This window comes from Carcharhinus amblyrhynchos, chromosome 14 (assembly GCF_965287045.1).
Source record: "Carcharhinus amblyrhynchos chromosome 14, sCarAmb.v2.hapA, whole genome shotgun sequence".
Classification (NCBI taxonomy): domain Eukaryota; kingdom Metazoa; phylum Chordata; class Chondrichthyes; order Carcharhiniformes; family Carcharhinidae; genus Carcharhinus; species Carcharhinus amblyrhynchos.
In genome coordinates, this window is record NC_137337.1 from 35,343,279 (window position 1) to 35,363,338 (window position 20,060).

Genomic DNA, 20,060 nt, shown 5'->3' on the forward strand with positions numbered 1-20,060 from the left:
AAAAGAATAGTGCACAGAAACTGTTTACTATTTACATAGACGATCTGGAGGGGGGGGCTGAGTGTAGGGCAACAAAACTTACTGATGACACGAAGATGAGTGGAAAAGCGAATTGTGTAGAGGGAGCGGAAAGTCTGCAGAGAGATCTGGATAGGCTGAGTGAGTGGGCGAGGACCCAGCAGATGGAGTACAATGTTAGCAAATGTGAGGTTATCCACTTTGGTAGGAAGGATTATTATTTAAAGGGTGAAAAGCTGCAGTATGCTACAGTGCAGAGGGACCTGGGGGTCCTTGTGCACAAATCGCAAAAACTCAGTCTGCGGGTGCAGCAGGTGATCAGTAAGACAAATGGAATGTTGGCCTTTATAGCGAGGGGGATAGAATACAAAAGCAGGGAGATCTTGCTGCAAATGTACAGGGCATTGGTGAGGCTGCAACTGGAGTAGTGTGCACAGTTTTGGTCCCCCTATTTGTGGAAGGATATATTGGCCTTGGAGGGAGTACAGAGAAAGTTCACCAGGCTGATACTGGAGATGAGGGGGTTAGCTTATGAGGAGAGATTGAATAGACTAGGCCTGTACTCGTTACAGTTTAGAAGGCTGAGGGGGGGGGGTAATCTTATAGAGACATATAAGATAATGACGGGGCTAGATAGGGTAGAGGTAGAGAGATTCTTCCCGTTTAGGAAGGAAAACAGAACTAGAGGGCACAGTCTCAAAATAAGGACCGGGGGGGGGGGCACTAGAGCACGGAGTTGAGGAGGAACTTCTTCACTCAAAGGGTGGTGAATCTCTGGAATTCTCTACCCATTGAAACGGAGGCTACCTCGTTGAATATATCTAAATCACGGGGAGATAGATTTCTGATAGACAAGGGAATTAAGGGTTACGGGGAGAAAGCGGGAAAGTGGAACTGATCCACTTCAGATCAGCCATGTTCTTATTGAATGGTGGGGCAGGCTCGAAGGGCTCCTGCTCCTATTTCTTATGTTCTAACACGTGGTTTTTAAAAAATATGCTACTGCTCTTATTTATTCAATTATGGCAAGTTACTAATGTTAGTGATAGGATCTCTTTGTCCAAAATAGGTAGCAATTTCTAATTGATGTTGGAGAATGAATGAAGAGTATAGGGGACACTTACAATAGGTTTATTGAAAATTTAAGTTTATACATATTATTGCACTAAATAAAAAATAAATAGCAATCTTGTCTACTACGGAATTGCAGAAACCACATAGTGTGAAATTTCAATCTATTTAAAGCATGGCATCTATGAAAATACACTCCTGCTAATCAGCTTATTTGTACAAAACATTATTACAGTTTGTATAAAATGCTTCAGTTTATAGATAACAAGATTCAAAATATTGTATCCCTGATTTATTTGCAAAATAATTGAAATAACTTGGTGACTGGTCAGTTTAAATAAACTGCTTGCTAAACAAGCCAAAATAAGCCTCATTGCACCCATGCAAAATTGTCCTCAATGAATGCAATATATGCAGCTAAAGTAATTTAAAAAAGACAAAAGAGCACAGTGGAATGCCAAATTGGTTGTTTTTGATTTTTCATGTCACGACTCTTAAAAAAGTTGGCATACAACAATGCCATTATAATATCAAACATTGCTTCCAATGTTCACAAGAAAACCTTTGGGAGTTTGGCTTCGTATGTAAACACAGACACGTTAATGTCCTCTTACCAAGTTAGTGTTGGATACTTTAGCTTATTTCATGAACCAAAGTTAACAACCCACACAAAGTTTAACAAGCAGATCTTGATGTCTGTTGCAAAATTGTTGTTTCTGGAGGAATATTTGTACTTTTACGTTGAGGCACAGAGTGCATAAAGACTTGGTAAAATAGATAAACCAGCATATACAGAAACAAATTCTATGCAGCATGTTCAGTGTCATTGGTCAATGTTGAAATTTAGCAGCAAGATCTTCTCCTTGCTGAACTTTTTTCTTCATCAGAAATGCAGCAAACGTGGTACTTTGTATGTGAAAGAAAATTGTTTTATGAAGTAAAACCATTTATAGTGTTCAAATATTTGGGCTGTCAGACATTTGCTGGAAAATTCTTGCTATGATGTTGTGCATACCACTGCTGTCTTTGTTTGCGATTTTCAAGTTCTGTCAAAAGTGCTTGTCTATAAGCCTCATATGACTTTACAATCCTTTCCAATTCCTTCATGAAGAGCAGTTTCAGCAATCCTTGGTAAGTATCCAAGTCTGCTAGTTGGAAGAGCTCCCACTTCAGAATGTGATCATATCTGTAATGATGTCAAAGACCAACAACATCAACATTGTGATGAAAACAGCACATGCCTAATCTTTACGTAGTTAATTTGCAATTAAAAATATTCACTGTAGAAGAAAGTCACTGACTAATAATACACTACCCATTATATGCATCATGCAGTAAATCCTATATTCAAAAGAATTCCAAATGATTTTCCTGCATCCCAGAATAAAACTATTTTAATTACCATATTCCCCAAAATAAAAATATATCACCTATTCCAAATTTTTAAATGGTATGTCCTGGTACTTGAAGCCTTCGTATAGTGAACAGTTTGCATCGATCAGATTGTAACACAATATAGTCATTCCTCGCAACATACCATTTAAAAGTAGTTCAGATTAAAGCAAAATATATTTTGGCTTCAAACTGGATTCCTTGTCAACATAGTTGCTAACACTCCAGCATTTCCCAAACTCCCAGCAAGCAAGGAAGAACATTTTTCACACAGCAAATAATGATGGCCTGGAACTTGCTGCTTACAAAGGTGGTAGCAGCATAGATCATAAAATGATTTCAAAAAGGAAGTTATTTAGGCACTTAAGTAAAATAAACTTGCAGGATTACAGATTGGGGGGTGGGGGGGAAGGTTGGGAATGACTGGATTGTTCAGCAGCAAGCTAACATTGACTCGATGGGCCTAATTTTTTATCAGTATGGCCATATAAATATAAAACCATACACACAAAAAGTTTAATTGATTCTAGAGTCACTCCAGGGGTACAGCCCAAGGCAGAATTTCACGTAGTCTAGTTCAAATGGAGACTGGTTGACTAGGACAAAAGAGAATTACCACTCAACCGTACACCTGGAATTTAAATTCAGCATTTTATATCTAGAAAAAAAGTTGCCCCCCCATCTGTTGTTTGTAAAATCTTTGGAGATGCGGAGGGATCTGGGTGCCCTAGTGCATGAATTGCAAAGAATGAGTATGTAGGTATAAGGTAATTAAGAAGATTAATAGAATGCTGCTGTATAGTGCGAGGGGAATGGAATAAAAAGGCAGGGAAGATATGCTTCAGTTATACAGGTCATTGGTGAGACCACATCTAGAATACTGCATACAGTACAGGTCCCCTTATTTAAGGAAGGATGTATCTGTATTGGAAACAGTTCAGAGACAGTTTACTAGACCAACACCTGGTATGGACAGGTTGTCTTGTGAGGAAAGATTGGACAGGCTAGGTTTGTATCTGCTGGAATTTAGAACGGCAGAGGTTACTTGATTGAAACATGTAAGATCTTGAGTGTTTTAAGGCAGAGGTAGATTCTTAAAAAGTAAGGGAATGAAAGGTTATGTGGGGTAGTTTATTTATTAGTATCACATGATGACTTACAATAACACTGCAATGAAGTTACTATAAAAATCCTCTAGTGGCCACACTCAGGCACCTGTTTGGGTACACTGAGGGAGAATTTAGCATGGCTTTTCAGACAGACACAAAACCAGAGCATCCGGAAGAAACCCACGCAGACACAGAGACAACATGCAGACTTCGTACAAAAAGACGCAAGTTAGGAATTGAACCCTGGCTCCTAGCACTGTGAGGCAGCAGTGCTAACCACTGTGGCACCATGCTGCCCTTTAGGGTAGATGGGAATTTGGTGAAATCAGATCAGCCATCACCTTAATGGTGGAGCAAGCTCAAGGGGCTGAGTGTCCTACTCGTAATTTGTAGGTTGCTATGTTTAAAAAACAAATGTTGATCCACCCCCGACCCCCATTGCATTCAGTTTGTGTACGCTATATAAAAATGCTGACAACTTGGTTGAAATTCTTGTCTCCTCCCACCATTATTTTTCCAAATTTCTCTCATCCCATGTTCTGCTAAAGGTGCTGTTTTCCAGGGTGTGCTTATATGGCACCAGTCACAATCCAAATCTCACCTTAGTGACTTAAGTTTGAACAGTAAGTGCCAGTATTACACTGCAACATAATATTGAAGTATATTCTGATCCTTGGCCAGATATCTGTTCTTGCAACAGGACTTGCTTTGTGACAATCCAGGAATGACAACTTTAGTTTATCATTACTTCTTAACATGTGATCACAGAAGTTAATTTAGCATCTGACAGCCACCATTAAATAAAGATGGACATAGCAACCCCATGGCTCAACTGTGTAGCCTCAAGAGCTATTGAAGATCACCATGCACCTTTCTGGTGAGCGTAAATTTCTCATCTTTGACTGAGCGTTTGCTAGTCTTCCATACTAATCAAAGTAGAAAAATTCCACTTCCCCAACGTAATAATTTGCTTCTTATTTGATTTTGAACTTCATAGTTGGCTTGGGATATCTAGTACAGTGAGCGCATCTGAATTAAAGTCGAATTTTTTGGAGAGTGGTCTCTATGCTGCTGAGCCCAGCACAATAGAAGATTTCGCTGTTTGTGATTTGTCCTGCCACTGAATTCTCATGATAGATCTTGGCTGCCATTGCTGGAAGCAGTGTTGCATTTTGCTGAAGACAAAAATCAAATTCCACCAGGCCATTGTCCTTGTCACCTTGCTGTATAACAGATGCTGGATCTGTTGTCACATGAAAGGTCTGAAATGCTTTCAGAGACACCTTTGTAAACCAGCATGATTTCTCTATTTAATGGCCAACTTCATTGTTTCCCTTTAAAGTACTTTGTAACCACTTACCTACACCAGTGAGTAAGGAAAGCCTTTTTTGCTCTTGTGCAAATCAACAAATAGCCATAAATTTCATCTAGCTACCAAATTACTATTAAGACAGATGAAAGCTGATCTGTTTATTAAATTCCAATGGTCAACATCAAAAGTTACATCCCCCACATCATCCAAAAAGTTGCTAAATCTACATCAGCTGTTTACATGGTCAGTAAATGCATTGCTCTTTAAACACTCATTTTACAATTGCCAAATGAGATTCGGTGAATGAAAGGATTCCCACCAAGGCACAGCAGCGTACAATTAATTTTGAGAACTAGACATAAACTCTCCACTTGCCACCCATCAAATTTCACCAGATTTAACACTATAATGAAAAACAAAAGATTTTTTTTAAACAGCTAAAGGAATGGTAGACCTTGTAAATTAAATTCTCACATGTGAAAAAAATATTCAAAACACATTCTTGATCCAATCTCCCCACACATTGCTTAACTCAACTCCCACCTCAGGTGCATTCTCCTGGAAACTATTTCTGCACACCTAACTTCCAACTATAGCAATACGTGTAATAAATCTCTTGGCTTTTCTTTTTTTTACAGAGGAGCTGCTAGCATGTTACTCGGGTTTGTTCTACACAAGTCAATGGCTCAAACAGAAGAAGTGAGTCTTTCAGAATATTCCTCTGACTGTGCAGTTCATCTGTGATAAATTCAAAATCAAATAGTTCATTTTATTTGTACAACAACTGATTTGAAGGACTGACCATTTTTGGGGCAAGGAGAAAAAGAAAATGTAATTTCTAAACAATTCAAAAACCACAGAACAAGAGGAGCCTCCATCATGCACTACGTGAATAAGGTGAGATTCTCTCCAAAATATTTTATGGAGTAGAAAAGTGTTACAAATTAATGAAGAACTTGTGTATTTTTCTCCAAGAATTTGTAGTTACATAATGTATTTCAGGAAATCCAAAGCTTTTCCAGCCAATTAATACTTTTCAGGTGCAGTAACTTTTGTAAAGTAGGAAACTGTGGTAGCCAAGTCTCTCAAATAGTAATAAAATAGATTATCTGGTCACTAGTTGATTACTTGATCATAATACCATTGTTTCAATTTTTAAAAATAAAAGAATCTTTACCATCGTTAACAGTAAAATTAAAGTTTATGCATTGCCAATGTTGGCAGTGTTTTTACACATAAAAATGATCTTTTAAAAATGCTCTTATTAGCAATGCCATATTGCACCTGTGAAAAATCCAACAAGGAAAAAATACAGGACTTGTAATATCAAAGATAATCTGGTCCTTTTTATAAGATATCATTGTCAACTCTATCTAAAAATTAGGAATTTCTCTCCATATAGAGAGTAGGCTGTTAGTGAATCACATTTAGGGCAATGCACATGCTGGGATAAACATTGAGGATACAATAGTTAAGAAAATCAAGAAACAAAATCCTGGCTCAGATGATTAACAAAGTCCACCTGCCCATATTGCCTTCAATTTTTTTTGCGTCAGTGGTGTCCATCATTGTGCCTAGCATCAATCATCTACAAAGGTTCAAAATCAGGCAAATTGCCTTCATCACTCACAGCATTGAGTATAGGAGTTGGAAACTTATGTTACAACTGTACAAGACATTGGCAAAGCCACATTAGGAATACTGCATACAATTCTGGTTGTCCTGCTGTAAGAAGGATGTTATTAAACTGGAAAGATTTTCAAGAGTGTTACCAGGACTGGAAGATGCGTGTTATAAGGAGGCAAGGACTTGTTTCGGTGGAGCAGAGGAGGATGAGGGGTGACCTCAGAGGTTTATAAAATCATGAGGGGCACAGATAAGGTGAATAGCCACAGTCTTTTCCCTAGGGTAGTGGATTCCAAAACTAGGGGGCATAGGTTTAAGGTGAGAGGAGAAGATTTAAAAGGGACTTGAGGGGCAGTTTTTTCACAGAGGATGGTACATATATGGAATGAGCTGCCAGAGGTGGGTACAATTACAAAACTCAAAATACATTTGAACAGGTACATGGATGGGAAAGGTTGAGGGATATGGACCAAACGCAGGCAGATGGGACCAGTTTAGTTCAGGAAATCTGGTTAGCATGGATGAATTCGACTGAAAGGCCTGTTTCCGTGCTGTATATCTTCATGGCTCTACAAAAGGGAGCATTCAGGTGAGCATTATATAAATCTTCAGTGGTAATGAGTCAGTCAGTTACCAAGGAGCATCAGTATCATAACATGTGATAGAACGACCTCTGCTCTCCTGCTGGCTGGAAGAGAAGCTTCCAAGAGCGAGGGTAAGGAATTATGTATATTTCCTGTTTCTGGTCCCAAAAACTAATTCTGTAGCACACTGCTAGCAGCTGTTGAAGAATTAAGATATAGCCCTCACTGTAACTTAAGGACATGGTGCAGAAAAGTGCACAAAATAAAAAAGTACTTCAGGCAAACTACCGAGTAGAGGATGCATCATCTACTCTTCAATTCATTCCATTTTGTGAAAAATTAAATTTCAGATTGGTAAAAACCAGAAATCTTTGCATTGATTTTATTCAGATTCTTGGATAAATGAAATATGCTACTACAGGAATGACACTAAAGTACTATTCCTGCTTCAATATTTCTGGAGAATGCTTACTTTACTGGAGCCCTGGCATAGACCTTCAGCCAATCTGGAATTTCTGCTGTGTGGTATGGGTTTGCAGGAACCAGCTGATTTCGATCAGTTTGTCGTGGTTGATATGTGACAGGAGGAACAAGAGGTGGAGGCTGGTCATACCGAGGAACACTGCAAAAAAAGTTCACACATCAAACAACAAATGGACACATACCCAGCCTTCCCTTACCTAAATAGTTTCCAGAGGTGAAGAGATACATTCAATTACATCAGATTTTGAATTTTATGTAATAATTCAAAAGTGCCATTTGCCATGCAAAAAATAAATCTATTTGGATCCTGACACACAGAATTTGGTTTTATTAACATAACATTGGCACTTTCATTATCTACATGGAATCAGGTCTATTCCTCCAATCTACCAAGTTACCAATGGCAGCTATGCTGCTTTGGCAAAGTGCCTCTTATTGTGGGGATAGGGAGAAAGAGTTCTTACTCCCTACAATAGCTGCTTAGCACAGCCATTGCTCAATTCAAGAAAAAGTTACACTGGCAGTCAAGACCAGGCTAACGTCTGTTGGATACATAAAATGTTGGATGTAACTACCCTCAAATCAAAATTATAGAAGAACCTCAAAAGTGAACTCAGTAAAACAAAAGGCTAGCAGGAAAGATGAGCCACTTGGAGAAATATCTACTTGTACACTTTGGGGAAGTTTATGTAAAATATCCAAGGGGAATACAAAATGGAAGCTCAGGTGTCATTGTGCCTGCATGAAAGAAAGCATATTTACAAGTAAATTGATAGCAACCGTAAGATGCAAAACATATCTACATATTGAAAATCAAAATATTTTTCATGTACAGAAATATTTTAACAAAATGGAATATACATGCCTGATGACATAATCTGTTACAGGATTAACATCCTGTTGCAATATCAACAAATTTACACAGGGAATTAAAACAAGGTTGTCAAGTTACTACAGAATGAGGGCTTTCGACGTCCAAGTGAAAATTCTTGCAGGGTATTCAACGCAGTGCACAGTCTGGTATTGGCATTCGAGATAAATGAGACTGAATCCCATAAAATGTAACACCTTGTAATTATGCTGAGTGGATACTGGGCATGAATGCTGGTACCGTGTCTCCCAAGATAAAAAGAATTTCATATAAAACACAACATACCAATTAACCCATAGGAGAATGAAGTTTTTTTAAAAAAAAGACAAGCTCCATTAGCAAGATACAAATGTAATGTTGAAAACATGTTATTTTTGCACCCAACTGATAATTGAACAGTAAGATGAAGATTATAGAAGGTACATTTGCTTATTAGATCAGTACTTCATTTATTTCTGCAATGTTTAACATGATTTACAATCTAATCTTAATTGAATGTTCTTATGGTTTACATTTTAAGCATTGTATTTATTTTGTAGAACTCACTGAACAGTTTAAATTCTTAAATGTAAAGCAACGAGAGTAGGCTGTAAAGCTACATACAGCAGTGTTAAAATGATCCATTAACTTTTAGTGTATTTAAGTATAATATTATTTGTTACAAAAACTTGCACTCAATTTTTGATCAAATAAATCCTTTACTGCACCTGGGAGCACAAGGATGCCTATACTGAGCTCGTTTGTTGATGTGATCCACATAATAAACACCAAATTCAGGCGATTCCACTCGCTCCCACCCAGGCGGCAAGCCTTCTCTTTCAAGTGGATGACTCCAATGAGTTGTGTTAGTATTGTGGTCTATATAGTACTTTCTTCCACGAATAGTCCAGTCCGCCGACCAACCAAGAGGAAGAGGCAATTCATCAGAGCCATGATTTGTTAGGTTTCCCACCGATGTTGAAGGAACTCGGCCTATTCCTAAACATAGACAGAAAATAAACTAAATATTCTTCCCTCGAAGCAAGCAAATCACATGTGGATCTATGTCTCAAAAACATCAATTCTGGGGTTGTCAACAGAAAATTTTATATTACATACAAAAAGTAAAATTTAAAACCTTACTCAAATAAAAAGAAAATTGAATAGATGTTTGAGGAAAATAAACATGCAGGCTACAACGTTGGAGGTAGGTTGCTCTAAATAGCTGGCATGAAGTCAGTGGGCCAAATGGCCTTCTTCCATGATTCTAAATGGATATGCTTTTAAGAAATATCTTTAACATGACTGAAATGCCAATGCCACAAAAGGACTGAATCTGGACTGTTGTCACAGAATTACACAAATTACCCATTGGTTTTCATAGATTTATTTGACGATTGCAAAATTGTTGAAGTTAATTTCAGAACTGACGTTGAAACTTTATGGCCCGAAGTATCAATGCAAGTACAATTAAATTTCCCACTGAAAACTACATCGCAATACATTTATTTGGTCCACTTGTGCTTATCATATATCCAAGTGATCTTTCCTTCATATGAGCCCACAATACGGGGCAGATAAATGGTAAACACCAAAACTAGATTCATGTAATTGTACACATGACCTTCATATGAAATCATAGGGTGCTTTACCTTATGCAAATTATAACACCAGCTTAACAAAAATAAAGATACAATGCAAATACCATACAAATCACTTGACAAGTGTTTAAATGGATAGGTTAGAGATGGGCATATCGAAACAGGGCTGAAATCTCAGGACATTGGCAATACATAACAGTACTGTCACTATCATTGTTTAATTAAAGTTTGAAACTACTTTTTCCTGCTACAAACAAGACCTGGACTACTATTTGTACAACACCATAGAGACAGCAAGAGCGTTCAAGTAAACCAATTTCCACAGTTTGGATTAAAAATACCATAAACGTAGCACATCTGTGATGGGAAAGGAACAAACTGGATGACTGTTTTGCTTTATACCTTTGATCTGTCTGTAGAGGATCTTGGTCTTCCACAATGCAAACGTTAGGAATCCTGTTCACCTTTAGTCAGACATTCTTCATTCTGCCATTCAGAATACCGAGTTCAGCAACCTCGTATCTCAACTAAAACCCATTTCCGTACAGGAGAGGATGCTGAGATTATAGCATATCGCAGTTTTCGGGAGCAGGTGGAAGAGGCAGACTCTTTGGCAGAACATAGTTCCGCCATTTTTTAGGGACTGGTAGACTGAAGAGGCTTCAATATTTTTTCTTTCCTTTTGGTTCCTGTATCAGCGGGTTTTCTTTAATTTTCTCCTTCCGTTTCTGCTCTCACTCCACCTGCCCTACATTCTTGTCTCTTTGTTGGGCTCTTCCCATGTCATTTTACTATCTTAGCAAGTTGTACATTTTTTATTGTCGTTCATCGACTCACCAAGATCATTTCCATCATTCTATAGTTCCCTGTATATGAAGTAAATCTGAAGACAATCCCAGTTGATGTTACAATGGATATGGTGGTCCCAGAATGGCAATCTTGCTCTAAAGAGCAACTATTACATCTTTTAATTAAATGCAGAGGCTGTGCGTCACCGGACAGTTAAATAGTTTTAAGACATATGATTTAACACGAAAAAATGGATTATAATACAATATACATTATACTCCCCTTAGTGTAACAAATACATGCGGGTTTTAAGAATACCACAGATGGCACAGTATACTTAAAGCTACAATGGTCTAATTAACACACAAGTTAGTATCCGTTGGATATCTCCTCAGAATTCCCCCCATATGATTGTCTTACGAGAGTTTCCAAATTCCACTACCAAAAAAGTGCTTTAATTTCAGCAGTAATTTCACATAAGATTCTGCATCCCAGAATCCAATCCAGAATTTTCAAATAACACTCCGAAACAAAGCTACTGCTCCACTTTTAACAGAAGCTCCATTCCAAGATTTTGCACCAACCCTTTAAGGATTATTTTACCCTGACAGTTACACAAACTGAGATCCAGCTGGTACTTTGTTCCCAATTACTTTAAAATTTGTCTCCCAGACAGTAATAAGACATTATAAAATTTAGGAATATTTTAGAAGCCTCTCTTTATCCTTCTCACCAACCGAACCTTTCTCAGTTCTGTGACTTGAAATGAACAGTACTCTGTTCTGCTCCCAGTTCCTCTCTGTTCCTTTAAATTCAGACCTTCTGGAAACTCTGCTTCATTTCTGAAGTTTTCTTAAATAGCTGCTCTTTAGATTTCTGGCATTGATTTTTTAAAACATTCCTCCACTGTATGGTTTTTCTTCTAACAAATGAGAGAAATGTTATTTCTCTAGCTGCCTGTCATTTCCAACTGCCTCTGGCTTCCAACTAAAACTGGAGCTAAACTATATTTATTTTCACGCCATAGCTCTCTATAAGCAAAATGGAATTCCAGCTGGAACTGAAGCAAACCCCCATGCATACAAACACCTTTGTCCAGCATGAAATCTAACAATAGCCCCTTTCCAGGCACAGAAACATTAAATTAAGCTCACATAAAACTATGCCTTACTTTTAATGTTTACAAATACAAGTTCCTTAAACCTACCTTCATTTTCCTAAATACAAGTCATTCCAATTCATTTACTTACGATTTGCATATTCCTCTGTTCTCCTTCAAACTCTATGAAAACACTCATTTTTCAAATTTCCGACCTGGGTGAAACTTAAACCCAAAATGTGAACCAGCTGCATATTTTCAACATTTGCTCTGCCTACAAATGATTCAAGCAGATAGCTTCATGAATATTTTGGTTGTTTAAATGAGGCCAACCAAAAGCCAAGTACACCGGTTTGCTTCGTTAAGAACTTGTGAAAAATTCTTGTGATGACAGGATCCTGCTAGCCAGACTGATATCCATCATTGCTTGAGTAATGGTGCTAACTACTGAAGATCATTCAAGTTCATGAGATACACTGACCTCAAACATTTTCTGTTTCAATCTCTGGGCATTTTTTAAAGATCAATTTCTCTCACCTCAGCTGAGGGCAATGAACTTGCCACAGGCTAGGGACTGAAGCTTGGGCCATCCTGAAAGTTACTGGCTAGATACATTTGTTGAGCTATCAGGTGATGCATCTTCAAGTAACAGTGAAAATTCTCCACTGTTAATTTCCACTAGCCCTTTACACAAAAAGGCACAAAAATATTACAATTGTGAACTTTTCTTCAAGCTGCCCTGCCTTTTGGGAATGGAAACAGGAGTGAACCCTTTTTGGCCTTTGCAAAATGACGTGCTTAAGTGCAGAATAAACAATTGTGGCATTATGTGCAGTTTAACTCTGATTGATTTACCCAACTCTAAAAAAACAAATACAACTGTTTCCTTAGATACGAGTATGAAACACGTCCATGGCATTTATGAACACCTACGGTAAGATGTATCATAAAAATTCAACTGACTTGTGGCACGGCCTACTGTCCTTATAATTTTCACCACCAGAGACAATTCCTGTCCAGAGCCTTTACCTATTTTATTTTTCTGATCAATTCTCGGCCTTTTGGTTAAGATCAAGTGTAGTAGCGACATGCTGCACTTGGTTGAAGTCATTAGGTTACATTTTAGCTTCATTTGAAGCAATTTTTTAAAGCAACATCTCAGCCTTTTGGCTAAGATGCAAATGAGATCAAGCCATGGAGGAGGAGCTATGCCTACTCCAATCAGCTTGAGTCATGTAGATCAAGCCCAAGACAGAAGGTGACAGCCCTGTCTTGTCAGCTTGGAGCGAGGATGTCTCAACTTGCTGGAACTCTGAATTGGACTTGATTGGATTGAATTGGAATGAAAACAAAAAAAGAGAAAAACGTTGCTAATTGCACAGGTATAAAAGATTCTGCAAGTATGTCAAAAAGATTAATTTGTTACTGATAGGGACAAGCTGAGCTCCTTTATTTCTGTGGCTGTGTGCCTGTAAGCAGAGATGAATATCACTGCCCTTGTGTATCTGCAGGTTGGATGACTCAATAATTCCCTAAGCTGAACCTGTATTATTGGATTTCAGAATTTAGAAAAGAAGGGATTCCAAATACAAATAACATTGATGTTACAGAAGCCTTAATTACAACTGACGTAAGAAATGGATAACATTTGAAGCTGAGGCACAGTAGTGCATGCACTTCATCCTTATCAAGCCTTCATCTGAGTGATGTTAATAGTGCCATTTGTTAGCAAAGATGTGTTGTGTGTGTGTGTGTGTGTGTGTGTGTGTGTGTGTGTGTGTGTGTGTGTAAAAGAGAGAATATTCCATCACAAGCTGCAACATCTCACTCCTGGCTGAAAATAATTAATACAGTTCCAGAAAATTTATAGTTGCTCGTTTTAATCTTAGAACTTCAAAACTAACACACCAAGAAAAAAAATGCTGAAAGTTGAAGCACCAGTCTAAACCAGTAACCCTAAAAGCTAACTTAATTATAAGTTTCATTTCCAGAATTTGTGGCCCTGAACCACTTCAAAAGGAAAAGCTCTCTAATATGTTCTTAAAGATGTAAATACACAGTGCAAATTACTAGAGTGATAGTCTGAAACTAAAATGAATACAGCAGAGATGGGTGCAGTTGCTTCCCAAAAAAAATGTACTGATGACAGTAATGAGTTCAGATAATTTCACAGCTGAAATTTCTTAGGCTTATGGTGAAATATTTGATTGCAGCCAACATGTTTAAAATAGAATATCCTTCAAATTATACAAAGCAATGAAGCACCTGCCATGTAACATGAAAAAGTAGCAAAATGATAAATCAAAAGTCAGATTAAACACTCCATACGCTTTAACCTACACTTGCACCTAGCCAATAGTCATGAACAGAAAGCTTACCTCCTGGATGCCTGCTTTGTCCCTGTGGTAACTGTGGAAAAGGATCAGGACTGTGATCATAATATCTGTAGTCATCCCAGAAACGCTCGGCTACCTGCCGCCGTCTTTGTCCATCTTCATAATATGGTTCATGGTAATAATAACGGGCTGTAGGCTGGCCAGCATCACCGTTCTCAGAGTTAATTTCAGCTAGATAGGTTTGTGATGAGACACCATACTCTTGAGGAACTTCATTACGTGTGATATAGGAAGGTCCTGAAGGCCTGCTGCTTTCACGTCTAATGATTTCACGTGCTGGCCTTTGGACAGGTATGCGCAGGAAACTTTGGTTTCGGGAAACAACATCAATTGAAGGGTAAATAGAACTTCCTGTCTCTACTAAAACATCAGTTCGCCTCGGAATGGTTGGCCCATGGCGAATAAATGAAGGCATTAAATCTGTAATCAAAAGATAGCAACTATTACATGCTGTAAATAGGAGAATAATGTTTTCAGTGTAATTTTCACCTTATCTCAGCTGTTTACAGGTTAAAGCAGGTTCTTACTGTTAACAGGCATATTGAATTCCAGCTAGTTATTTCTTCAAAACCAGATATCAAAATCCTCTACAACGTTATGCAGAGCAAGACAAGAACTTGCCTCCAAGTTAATCTCTAGTAACTTCCTTAATAACAAAACTAAATACCCTGGGTTTTAAGTGCTCAACTAAATACTTCTTAAATGTTGAGGGTTCCCACTTCTACCTCACTTTCAGACAGTGAATTTCAGATTCCCACCACTCTTTGGGTGAAAAAGGTTTTCTTCAAGTCTCCTCTAAATCTCCTGCTTTTTACCTTAAATCTACATGCCCCAGTTACTGGCCTCTCTACTAAGGGGAAAAATGTCTTCTTATCCGCATCTCCTTAGTTTTGTAATCTATCAAGCTCTTCTGGTCGAAGGAAAACAATTTCAGCCTAATCAGCCTCTTTTCATAGCTGAAACATCTCAACCCAATGTCCTCTGCACTCTTTCTAATCCAATGACATCATTCTTATAGTGCGGCAACCAGAACTGCACAGTACTCTAGCTCTAATGATCCTCCATCATAACTTCCCTGCTCTTACACTGTGTAAAAAGTCTAACACCAGGTTTTAATCCAACCGATTTATTTGATAGTAAACGCACAAGCTTTCAGGGTTAGTCCCTTCGCGCAACTGTGTCTCAGCTAATAAAAGGCAAATATCCCATATGTCTTCTTAACCACCTTATCTACCTGTCCTGCTGTCTTCATGGATCTTTGCACATGCATCCCAAGATCCCTCTGCTTCTCTGTACTTAATGATCTACTGTTCATTGTGTATTCCGCTACCTTGATAGTCCTCCCAAAATGCTTCACTTCACACAAGGTTAAATTCCACCGTTCTGACCAGCCCATCTATCTTGTCCTGTAATCTAAGGCTTTCCTCCTCGTTCTTTACGACACCACCAATTTCTGTGCCGTCTACAAACTTACTGATCACAGCCCCCACATTTAGATCCAGATCATGTGCATAGACAGTAAGGGACCCAGCCCGACCCCTGCAGTATGCCACTAGACAGAGACTACCAGCAACAAAGCAACCTTCAACCATCACCCTTTACTTCCAGCCACTAAGCCAATTTTGAATCCAATTTGCTGAACTGCCCTGGATCCCACAGACTCTTCCCCATTGATCAGTGTCCCATGTGGAACTTTGTTTAAAAAAAACTTATTGAAGTCCATACAGACTCCATCAACTGCATCGTCCTCATCTGCACACCGAGTCACCACCTCCAGAAAAATAAATCAAAATGTTAGACATCTGATCTCCCTTGACTCAGCTATGTTGACTATCTCCACCAAGTGGAGATTAATTCTGTCCCTCAGAACTTTTTCCAATAATTTCCCATCACTGATGTTAGACACACTAGCCTATAATTACCTGGTTTATCCTACATCCCTTCTTGAATAATGGCATTAGCTCTCCTGTACTCAGTCACAACTCCATTCCCTCCATGGCCATTGTCTCAGGCTGAACTGTTTGCAACTCTTAATATCCTTTCAGCTTTGAGATGTCCCCATCACAAAGATAATTTGCTTCCACCTCCTTAATGTTATCCATCTCAAAGTCTGCCTCAAACTCACCATGGTTGAAATCATCATCTCTGCTTTTATTGTTTTCAGACTGAGTGAAGTACAAGACGCAGCCTAAATAGCAAAGTACGGGATCAGCTACTTTCTGTTAAAGATATCTTGCCCTGTTTCTGCGACTAACATTACTGGACACTAAAAAAGTGCAAATAAAACGGGATTCGCAACACATCTGCTGTGCTGGGTTTCAACAACAAAAGTTAAAATCCACCACAAACCTCGCCCATATCCCTCTCCTCGCTGCCGTTCTCGAGCAAATCACAACTCTTTTCCGTGTTTATAAACACTTTTGTAATAATAAATGCAAGATGCAGCATAACGTTATCTTTAGAGAGAGGTGTCAGGATCCCCGTCCAGTGGGCTTCCCTGAGAAACAGTGAGGGAAATTTAAAAGCTGCCCATTCAGCCCGGCCTTTCCCTCCCACCTCGGGCCTTTCCCAGCCCGGACCCGACCTTCACCCTCCTGGCCCACCACTCACTCCTCAGAAGCGGAGAGGTCTCCTTCTTGACGTATTTCCCTTGCACTTCGGGCGGTTTGGACGCTTCGTTTTTACTTTTCTTCCTCGATAACATTGCTTTAAAGAAGCGCTCCGCCCCTCTAACATGGCGGCACCCGCATCCTGCCTGGAGCTCGCAGCAGAATCCTGGCCCCTCTGCCCAGCCCGCGGAATGCCGGGAATCAGGAGGCCTGCCCAGCCCGGGGAATGTCGGGAATCCGGAGGCCTGACTAGCCCAAGGAACGCCAGCAGGGCGGAGCCCTACCTAACCCGCGGAATGTCGGCAATCCCTTGCCAGCCGGGGAATGCCGGGAATCAGGAGGCCTGACCAGCCCGCGGAATGCCGGGCATCAGAAGGCACGGTGCTCACCAATGTTTACAAACGTCAGCCAATGGAGGGCGCGCAGCTCCGCATGCGCACAGTGTCCGGGCAGCACCTCGATCACGCGGGAAATGCGCATGCGTACTAAAAGTGCGCTGGATTTAATGTTCCGGCCGGGAATGTATTCACTGCTGGCTTCGCTGTGCTGATGGGACGGCGCTACCTTCGCCTGGATCCCTCAATAGGCAAATCTTTATATTGATTTTTTTTAGATGCTTTCATTCTTCGATTAGTTGCAGCGAGGAAAGGCAGCAGAGATTTTGGAGTTTTCTTGGTGGATGTTTTTTGTATACGTGCTTAAAACATGTATCCAATTTGCAGAAAGTAGAAGAAATAGAAATATTAATCTCTTTACAACTTAGTCATGCTATTCCGCTGTTTTTATATGTAACAAGGTGGGTATGAATCATGGTTGTAATAAGTTTCAGCTAAAGTTATTTTGTAAAATTTGTGTTTACAAAGCATATGGTGTATTCCATTTTTAAGAATCTTTAATGACTGGGGCGATTCTCCCGAATTGGCGTTAAGTGCCCATGCTAATGAGGAATGCAGGTGATAGCAGCGTCAAATAGGTGGGATTCTCCCTTTCCTGCTAATTCCCAGTTCTGATGTGGATGTGCCGGCGTTGGACTGGAATAAACTTTTTTACTGTAATTCCCAGTTCTCCAGGCTGGTGTGATTTGCAATCGGGGCCAATGGGTCTGGGAAATCCACCCCCCCCCCACCTCTGATGTTGATTTAGAAATCTTTTAAATAGTAAATTTTATATATGGGAAAAGAAATTCCGCATTTACTTTGACAAGAATGTAATTTGGCTATTTCAAAGGCTTTAGAAAAGCATAATGCTTAAAAACGACTTATGCAAGCCCCCATAAGCTGATGTGAACAATCTTTCTGACAGGGATTCCAGAATCCAGTGCAGATTGTGAACTTGATCAGGAGTCATGTTTGACTATCAGTACGTCACACCACACAGGTGTATCATAGCTTGTCTTCTTAAAATCACTGCACTTCGGTTGAAGATTCGACGTAGGCGCAGGGACCATGAGAGGAGAGTCAAGCAACATGTCCGCGTGCTGAGAAAACAGATCAATTACCCAAACCTGAGAGTGTACAGGCAAAGGACATCATATGAAATTATGTCAGAGGAGCTGTGTTTAAGGAGACTAGGCTTCAGCAAGGAAGCAATGGGATGCCTCTGTGCAATGTTCAAGGAAGACCTGAAGCCAAATTCGAAATGTCGCACTGCCTTAACAGCGGAGATGAAGATCACGACAGCATTGAATTTCTTTGCATCTGGAAGTTTTCAACATGGCCTTAGTGACATGTATAATTTTTCACAGAATGCCGTGAGGGCTTGCATTCACCAGGTAACTGAGGCCATTTTTCATCGGGCTTCAGAGTTAATTTTTTTCGACATGTCCACAGTGAAGATAAAGGAGAGGGCTGTTGCATTCTACAAGATTGCTGGTTTCCCGAAAGTTATGGGGGTTGTTGATGGGACACACATTCCTTTGAAGGCGCCAATGGATGATGCTCTTTTCTTTTTGAACGAGAAAGGTTTCCATTCTTTAAACGTGATGATAGTGTGCGATGCCCAAATGAGGATCCTCAATGTAAACGCTAGCAACCCAGGAAGTGTCCGTGACTCATTCGTCTTGGAAAACTCCATGTTATACCAGACCATGACAACATCACAAAAAATTACAAACTGGATACTGGGTGATAAGGCATTCCAGCTGAGACGGTGGCTAATGACACCATTTCAGAAGACCACCAATAAAGCAGAGGAGCGATACAACCATGTGCATGCGGCCACACATCAGGTGGTGAAGAGGACAATTAGACTTTTAAAGTCACGTTTTCGATGCCTGGACAGGTCAGGGGGCACATTACAGTACACCCCTGAGATTGTCTCAAAGATTGTTGTAGTGTGTTGTGCTTTACACAACTTTGCCCTCCAGCAAGGATTGAAGCTTCGCCCTGGCGATTACTTGCCACCAGAAATCGAGGAGGGCACTGTGGAGCCAGATGAAGAGATACTTTCTGGAGCAGGTGAGGATGCCCAGGTTGCAGCTGCTGCGAGAGCAGATCGAGATCGCCTGGTCGCTATTAGATTTGGAGATTTGAGCTTTTCAGATTAACGACATGTTCCTTCTTTCCTCTTTCCCTCTTTTCCAAAATAAGATGAGAACTGTTATGGTAAAGTTTTAAAAAACAGTTTAATTTCTGAAAAATTATAGGTCTTATTCAAAATATCATAGTGCAGCTGCTTAATTTAAAAGATTACTGAGCTGTCAAGGCTACAAGACTTTGTACATCAAATTCTTTTGTGAATAAATGTTTTTCATAACACATTTGTAGCAGTCTAAAGTTTTATTATGACATCATCTAAATGGAAAATAACTACAACTGAATAATAAAACACAAACAACTTTCAAATGAAGGCATAGGCATACTAATAAACAAAACCATCCAGAAATAAGTCCAATGTAACCAAACATAGTTTACATTCAAGTCAATGGCCAGACGTGCAATAAATAGTTTTACAGATGTCCCATAGAAAGCATTCTTTCTGGTTGTATCACAGCTTGGTATGGCTTCTGCTCTGCCCAAGAATGCAAGGACCTACAAAAGTTTGTGAATGTGGCCCAATCCATCACACAAAGCAGCCTTCCATCCATTAACTCTGTCTACACTTCCCACTGCCTTGGCAAAGT

At 39.5% G+C, this 20,060-nt stretch overlaps 1 protein-coding gene across 1 annotated transcript; it reads right to left on the reverse strand.

The window, feature by feature from the left end:
- Positions 1 to 1,133: 1,133 nt before the first annotated feature.
- Positions 1,134 to 17,254, reverse strand: sav1 (salvador family WW domain containing protein 1). The gene is made up of 5 exons (XM_080202660.1): positions 16,941 to 17,254; positions 14,313 to 14,750; positions 9,174 to 9,444; positions 7,585 to 7,734; positions 1,134 to 2,275 (listed from the first exon to the last, which is right to left on the reverse strand). The coding sequence occupies exons 1-5, from the start codon at positions 17,032 to 17,034 to the stop codon at positions 2,062 to 2,064; spliced, it is 1,167 nt and encodes a 388-aa protein (XP_080058786.1). The 5' UTR covers positions 17,035 to 17,254; the 3' UTR covers positions 1,134 to 2,061.
- Positions 17,255 to 20,060: the final 2,806 nt, after the last annotated feature.